The 8,632-nt window shown below is 35.6% G+C and overlaps 1 protein-coding gene across 1 annotated transcript; it reads left to right on the top strand.

Moving 5' to 3' along the window:
* Window positions 1-1,856: 1,856 nt before the first annotated feature.
* Window positions 1,857-3,091, top strand: LOC309857290 (ubiquitin-conjugating enzyme E2 D3). The gene has a single exon (XM_082750041.1). The coding sequence runs from the start codon at window positions 2,062-2,064 to the stop codon at window positions 2,503-2,505; it is 444 nt and encodes a 147-aa protein (XP_082606167.1). The 5' UTR covers window positions 1,857-2,061; the 3' UTR covers window positions 2,506-3,091.
* The last annotated feature ends 5,541 nt before the right edge of the window (window positions 3,092-8,632 follow it).

Genomic DNA, 8,632 nt, shown 5'->3' with positions numbered 1-8,632 from the left:
CATTTAGAACTTATTTATAGCCTGATAATTCAAAGGTCCCTATGTTTATGAAAATCTGGACAGAAATAGCTCTAAGATCCCATTCAGAACTTGATATTAATCTAAGTCTTTTGGCTCCATTTATCCTGAGAGCAAAGAGTAGGACAAAGGATTTGAGTACTGTTAGTTTATCTGGGAGATTATCCAAGGTAGAAAAGAATGGGAAAGTGATACAGTGAAGAAGCAACTTTGTCAAAGAGGTACATTGTTGATATAATTGTTGTGGATAGAAAATGAAGGCTTGCTTTTACTGAAAGGTCCTGAGAAACTTCTTTAAGTTGTCCTCATGAAGACCTGAAAACTGACAATTTTACCTATGGTTCTTATTTCCACTTCACTGAGAGCTGTCCTCAGAGGACATTAACTCTCCTACACTTTCAGGTTGTGTTGGAGACATTCTAAAATGAGAGAGAGAACATGAGATGCTATCAGTGTTAAGTAACTGCAATTTCCCATGGAACTATCCACCACAGGTTTGGCTATAATCAGGAGTTGGGCCTTGATATCAGAGGGATTTGAGGCAGTATCATTTTAGGTTAATCATTATATCTGAAATTTCCAAAAACTTCAACTGATGAAACTTTGATTATAAATCTATAAATATAACAATAAATCTACAGTATTCAAATTATTTTCATAGAAATACACAAACAAAGCATCAATTGACTAATATTTAAATGTTACAAAATACTGAACTGAAAGAATTTGGTCATATAACAACGTGTAAGAAGTAGAACTTAGGTTTAGGTTAGAAGTCAGGATGCATTTGGGACTCAGTTAAGAAATTGAATGGAGGGACGCCTGGGTGGCTCAGTGGGTTAAGCCGCTGCCTTCGGCTCAGGTCATGATCCCAGGGTCCTGGGACCGAGCCCCAAATCAGGCTCTCTGCTCAGCAGGGAGCCTGCTTCCTCCTCTCTCTCTGCCTGCCTCTCTGCCTGCTTTTCATCCCTCTCTGTCAAATAAATAAATAAAATCTTAAAAAGAAATTGAATGGATGTCTGACTATCTTATAGGTTTGCTAAAAATCGGTGACTTTGTGTTCACGTGTGGCTATGCAGGAATTTTTAACTTTCTCTAAGAAGTTATTAGATTTGATTATATAATGGCAGTAAAGAATGGGGAAAAGCAAAGTACAAACCCCATAAAGACAAAGACACTGAGTATGAGAAAAGAGTAATAGATAAGAAGAATCAATGCATTTGAGGAAAATGGGAATTGAAATACACAATGATTGTTGATTTTTTTAGATGGAGAAAACAAAACTAGCTTGCAAGAAGGAAATATCAGAAGACATGCTGTGATGTGATACAGAATCCTGGAAAAGGCAGTAACGTGGAATAAAGGAGTAGGGAGAGCATATCAGGTAATTTGGATAGGAAGGAGTTAGGAGATAATTGCTTGATAAATTTTATATGGCCCACTTAAATGCACAGATTTCTCTTCTTTAATTTATATGGAGAACAGGGTGTCCTTTCTCTTCCCTTTCAGAGCACCCGAGGTGTACTCTTTCAGACTGAAAACCTAAAAAGCTCAGGACTCAGTTGCTTAAGCACAGCTGAGAGGACATATTTCAATTAAGATTTACAGTTTGCTGTAGGTAGTAGACTGTCAAAAGTGGTTTAACCATATTTTTCATTTAACAAGAAGACTACAGAGAGTGTTTTCTGGTGTTGGTTCAGAGTCTTAAGAAAGTCAAGTGAACTATCTTAGAGGTTTTCATGGCTTTTTATTCACAGTTGAAAAAATTGCTGTTGGAGTTCTCACTATTAAGCCCACATTTCTGGCAGAAAGATAGAGGTAAAAGAGAATGATATCGTAGGGCCGGGGAGGCACCAGCTGCCGCGCGGGGAGGAGGCCGAGGCCGCAGCTTGAGGGAGGCCCCGGCCCCTCTGCGCCTGTGTCTGGCCGAGCCGGTGTGAGACGAAGAGACAATCCTTCCCTGCCGCCCGGATAATCAAGAGTTTTGGCCGGACCTTTGAGCACACACCGAGAGAGTGAGGAGCCAGACGAAAAGCACAGACTATGGCGCTGAAACGGATTAATAAGGAACTTAGTGATTTGGCCCGTGACCCTCCAGCACAATGTTCTGCAGGTCCAGTTGGGGATGATATGTTTCATTGGCAAGCCACAATTATGGGACCTAATGACAGCCCATATCAAGGCGGTGTATTCTTTTTGACAATTCATTTTCCTACAGACTACCCCTTCAAACCACCTAAGGTTGCATTTACAACAAGAATTTATCATCCAAATATTAACAGTAATGGCAGCATTTGTCTCGATATTCTAAGATCACAGTGGTCTCCTGCTTTAACTATTTCTAAAGTTCTTTTATCCATTTGTTCACTGCTATGTGATCCAAACCCAGATGACCCCCTAGTGCCAGAGATTGCACGGATCTATAAAACAGACAGAGATAAGTACAACAGAATATCTCGGGAATGGACTCAGAAGTATGCCATGTGATGCTACCTTAAAGTCAGAATAACCTGCATTATAGCTGGAATAAACTTTAAATTACTGTTCCTTTTTTGATTTTTCTTATCCGGCTGCTCCCCTATCAGACCTCATCTTTTTTAATTTTATTTTTTGTTTACCTCCCTCCATTCATTCACATGCTCATCTGAGAAGACTTAAGTTCTTCCAGCTTTGGACAATAACTGCTTTTAGAAACTGTAAAGTAGTTACAAGAGAACAGTTGCCCAAGATTCAGAATTTTTTTAAAAATGGAGCATGTGTATTATGTGGCCAATGTCTTCACTCTAACTTGGTTATGAGACTAAAACCATTCCTCACTGCTCTAACATGCTGAAGAAATCATCTGAGGGGGAGGGAGATGGATGCTCAGTTGTCACATCAAAAGAAGCAGCATTATTCTAGCATCCAGTCTTTTTTTAAGCCTTCCACTGTTAGAGATTTGAGGTTACATGATATACTTTATGCTCATAACTGATGTGGCTGGAGAATTGGTATTGAATTTATAGTATCAGCAGAACAGAAAATGTGATGTATTTTATGCATGTCAATAAAGGAATGACCTGTTCTTGTTCTACAGAGAATGGAAATTGGAAGTCAAACACCCTTTGTATTCCAAAATAGGGTCTCAAACATTTTGTAATTCTCATTTAAATTGTTAGGAGGCTTGGAGCTATTAGTTAATCTATCTTCCAATACACTGTTTAATATAGCACTGAATAAATGATGCAAGTTGTCAATGGATGAGTGATCAACTAATAGCTCTGCTAGTAATTGATTTATTTTTCTTCAATAAAGTTGCATAAACCAATGAAAAAAAAAAAAAAAAAAAAAAAAAAGAGAATGATATCTTGTACGACTGATACTTTGTCATAAGGTTACAATGTAACTAGAAAAAGAGACAATAAAATATTTGATGTTGTTTTAAGTTTCCTTGTTGTCAATCCCTCAGTGCTTTCTGATATTAAAGGAAAGAGTAGATGGATATTGACCTGGCAACTATCAACACCTGTCAGTCTCTCTTGGATAACCAATATCTCTATAATCTCTTCTTCCCAGTAAAAAAAAATAAAATATATTCATAAACCACACTGTGCCATCTCAAGTTACTGCACCAAGATAAAATTACAATGATTTTCAGTTGTTCCAAATGGACAGAATAACCTTCCTTATGATATCATGTCTTATAAGATAGATAATTGGCATGCTACCAATATACCCAGATGTGACTGTGGAAGAGACAGGGAAAAAAATAATAATATTTATTTATTCCTTGGGTTGACCCTGTTTACACAGATGCATTACTATTAGAAAAGGTTGGTTTGGGACATTGGAATGAATTTACTTAATGGGTCTGTATGTAATTGGGTTGGAGGAAATTTTTAATTTCTACAAAAATTATTAGAATTCGATCTTATTCTCTTTTGTTCATTTTCACATGTTAACAAAGCCAACGTTTTTGTCTAGCAGACAAGATCTTAAATCCTAACAAAACTCAATTTTCCCTTTTTTTTTTAAAGTTTGAGAGCCTCATGTTCTCTCATGCTGCTTTAAATACAACTCAAAAAAACAAAAGGAGCTAAATGGGGCAGTAAGACCAGACTTTTTATTTTATTTTATTTATCTTATTTTTAATTAAAAAATTAAAGATTGTATTTATTTATTTGAGAGAGAGAGAGAGCATGAGTGGGGCAGGGGGATGTAGCTGCAGAGAGAGACTGAGAAATATACTCCCTAATGAGCAGGAAGCCCAAAATGGGGCTCGATCCCAGGATCCTGACTGAGATCATGACCAGAGACAAAGGCAGATACATGTGCAAAATCCCTTTTTTTCTGGGAAACAATACTTTACAAGAGATGTTTGAAAAAGTACTGGGGAATCAACTTTAATCGGAGATACAAAAATTTAATTGACTTTTGTAAAGCTACAGGGATCCAAATGATGGGAATCCCAGCCCGTTTAGGTTGTGGACCACAGAGTATTCTTCTCTGAAATTTTTTATTTTCTTCCATGTCTACTAACTCCAGTCCAAGTTCACTGATCTCTTTTTAGATAGTGCAAAACATGGCAAAGAATACCAAACAAGTGCCCAATATTCTACATTTATTACATCATTTCTAACATATAGAAGTGTGTTATCAAGGCTGGTTCTGTGAACGAACCTAGTTATGCTAAAGTGTGTTTTGTTCTCCAAGAAATTAAATGCATGGTTATCACACAATTATAAAATACTTGTGTCAAGAATTTTTATTCAAAAATTAATAAGAGAAGCAGATATTAAAACTAGTTCACATGGTTATTTGGGATATAAGCAGAGTTGTGCAGCAGAAGTGCTCTGGGCCCATAATTTGGGTTATAGAATTTATGTTTTCTAATGAAAAATCACTAACTTGCATTATTGTTAACAAGAATCCTGTGCATTACCATCAGTTTTCTCCATTATAACCTCTTGCTCTACAGTTTGTAAATAACTTTGTCAATAGCAAGCTAATAAACAGGGTGACTCCAATGGATTGAGATAATCTCTAGAGTTTCTGCTACATAATGAACAGGACTCCATTGAAAGGACACCTAAGAATTTATTTTGCCCCAAAATTTGATCACTTTTTTCACTGTCCTTACCTATTTTCCAAACCTAGTCCTTTTGCTTCACCTTTCAGTCTACGGACAACCCTGTATCTGACTGACTTGTTAATTCTGGGAATGTCTTGCAGATTAATTTGCTTGCCCGAGGTGGTTCCTCTAATTGATGTCTAAGAACCCTAATTAGTTAAGAAAACTTTTTTTTAACATTTTCATTGCTATTTATTATTATTATTATTATTATTGCTAATATCTCTATTATAAATAATTCACAAGAGCATCTTTCTGACAAAAGACAAAGAGCTGGCTACTAGTAGAAAAAGTACATTTAACTCTGTCAGTGAAAGTGGTAAAGGGATTTGAGAAAATAAGGCAAAGCAGTGGAATTATGTGTTAAAACTTTAAATATTATAGACACATTTACTTAATTTCTAATACTGTTGTTGCTTATAATTAAATAAGATGTTTTCCATGAACCACGCATTACAGCAAATATATTGTTTATACAGATTAAATTTTCATCAAAAGGGACGCCTGGGTGGCTCAGTTGGTTAAGCAGCTGCCTTTGGCTCAGGTCATGATCCCAGCGTCCTGGGATCCAGTCCCGCATCGGGCTCCTTGCTCGGCCGGGAGCCTGCTTCTCCCTCTGCCTCTGCCTGCCATTCTGTCTGCCTGTGCTTGCTCTCTCGCCCACTCTCTCTGAGAAAGAAATAAAATCTTAAAATAAATAAATAAATTTTCATCAAAAAATTGTAAGTGTATTTTATTGTAGGATATGATAAGCATTTTGCAGATGAGAAAAGTGAAATTTAGAAAAGTATGTCTTTTCAAATCCCTTATACAATATCTGGCCTAGATAGAAGGATATACTATCACAATTGAGGAAGATAATTGAGATTACTTAAAATGATAAACTTTACTGTATAGGGATTTTTACAAGTTTGCCACAGATTCAGATTCTTTTAAAATATATATCTATTTTGTGTAAAGAGAATGCACTGAGAAGTAAAAAGAAAGTGATATATCAGTGCTATCAACTAATGGCTATAATATCATCACCTTATTTATGAACAATGAAACAGTGTGCAATATTTAAATAAATTTAAATAAATTCCTATTTATTTTATATATTTATAAATTTAAATAAATTTCTATTTATTTATTATTAAAGAAATTCCTCTAACAAACAGCATGTTTTGAAGGTTGCTAGCAGGAAAGTGTTGTACGACATGGAAGTAATCAGAAAATGTGATCTAAAATTCTGCTTTCAAGGGCGCCTGGGTGGCTCAGTGGGTTAAAATTCTGCTTTCAAGAAGCTATCACAGTAAGTACTGAGCATTAGCTATTATATGCTATGGATGAATAACTGAAATCTACATTTGAAACTAATGGTACACTATATGTTACCTAATTGAATTTTAAAAAGTTAATAAAAAAAAACCACTATTTTATAAAACAATATTCCCAACAGGCTCTTTTGCTTTAAAATACTCACTTTGTAATGAGAGTCATTACTTTTGTCTAGCCAATTCTTACAGCACTGTTTATCCCTTCTCTGCTTTATCCCTTCCCAGTATCAATAAAGGCTCACTTGGGTTACATAGAAGCCATGAGAAGGCTTGTAATAGATCTGGCTGGTTTTCACCAGCAATTTGACCACCATGTGCACAGGAAGTCTATTGATAAAGTCTTTATTGCAATAAGTTGCAAATACATGGATGATTTTGAATTCTCTTTCTTGAGGTCTTGTTTCATGATAATAAATTTAGGGTGGCTTATTGGAATGGATGTTATTAACATATCTTCATAGTTATAAGCACATGGAATTGTAAAATAGATGAACGAATGTGGCATTACTGACAACTGTCCTCATTTTGAAATCAAATTACAGTGTACTAAGATGAGGAAGCAAAGCAGATTTGGGATTATGAGTGAAATAATTTAAAAAAGTCTTGGGGTATGATCAGACTATTGGGTAATTCAGTAGAAAAATGTCAACTGATTGAGATTCTGTGTTCCCTGATTTCAGAGAGAAGTTAAGATAAATAAGTAACACGAGGAGACTAGGAAGCCAAAGATAAGTGATAATTTTGTGCCAGGGTGTGTTTACATCTGTTTATCTTCTTGCTTTACCACTAAGGTTGCTCCTAGAGGAGAGTTTAAATATGTGTTGGAGCTAATCTCTGTGGATTACACAAGAAACCACATCCTACAGCTCTCCCTGAAACACCCCTTATGATTTCAATGTAATTTGGTTTTTGCATTTTTAGAAATAACAAAATACTTTGCAAACTCATCTACTTTATTACCATCACAAGTGAGTCAGCTGACTCCACATTTTAACACAGTGACAGTCACAGAGGAATGGAGGAATGAGTAGAGTTATCAATATATGTGCTTTTAAGAAGTATGACAGGGTAGCAGCTATTTCCAGGAACCAAAACATGGGTCAGCAGCTGTGCAGGAAAAGTGATGGAATAAATGACTCATTTCAGAGGAGTTCTATAACATATTAGTTCTATAATGTATCTTCAGCCCCCAATTACCCGCTTTGATCTAAAGATAAGGATTTACAGTTAAGGTCCCATTTATGATTTGACTGGTGTGGTCTGAATCATGTTTACTATTGTTTTGACTATTACTTGAAGCCTATAGTAGTACTTGGGATATGTGTTGTGTATTCTGTGAACATGTGCTATTTTTAGATTAGATAATTTCTGTCTCGAACCCCTGTTCATTTGTTTGTTTTTGTTTATTTGATAGTGGTTTCAGTAAATGGATATATCTGAAAAATTGCAAAGCCACTATTAAAACAAGTTATTATTATATATAGCATGGAATTGCACATTCCTCCTTTGAATCCGACAGAGCTTCACCATATCCTTAACAATTTGGGAAAAACATGCTATTATTTTTCTTTATAAAAATTCTCCTGTTAGGCTGTGATGGTTGTCATCAGCAGTAACTCCTCTGAAGGCTTTGTCAAAAGAGTTGAAAAAATTGGAAAGGTGTGTGAATGAAGCTGTTTGCTGAATATAAAGAAAAGAGCATTGAAGTACAATTCACACTCTTACTTCTCCTTCTATGCTTTCAGATGTTTGACATTTGAAAATTTTGCTTCTAGAAGAGATGCCCTATATAATTCTTACTTTAAGGAGCAAGTTGCTTTTATAATTTTTTTATTATTCTACCATTCCAGTATTTCCATTTAAATTAAATTCAATACCATTTAAAAGAAATCAAAAGTGCAGCCAGTATTCAATTCCTGGGCTAAATAATTTTAGAAAGCTTTGTGTTATTGAACCTACAGGGTTTTTCTGTAGTTTTAACTCTTTCTTTCTGTGATTTTTCCCATTAGTCACGTAAGTGACTGCAATATAACAGACATTGAGGATAAAGAAGGACTGAATAGAACAATCCTTGGCCTCATGAAGTTGAGAATCTAGCAAGGGAGTCAAACAATTCAATCATTCAGAGACAATTTATTGAGTGCCTGGCCTAAAATGAGCACAACAAAACCCCAGGCCAGAGGAA

The sequence above is a fragment of the Mustela nivalis genome, assembly GCF_964662115.1.
Source record: "Mustela nivalis genome assembly, contig: HAP1_SCAFFOLD_598, whole genome shotgun sequence".
NCBI lineage: Eukaryota > Metazoa > Chordata > Mammalia > Carnivora > Mustelidae > Mustela > Mustela nivalis.
Note: the sequence above shows the minus strand (reverse complement) of the source record. Positions and strands in the feature narration are given on the sequence as shown.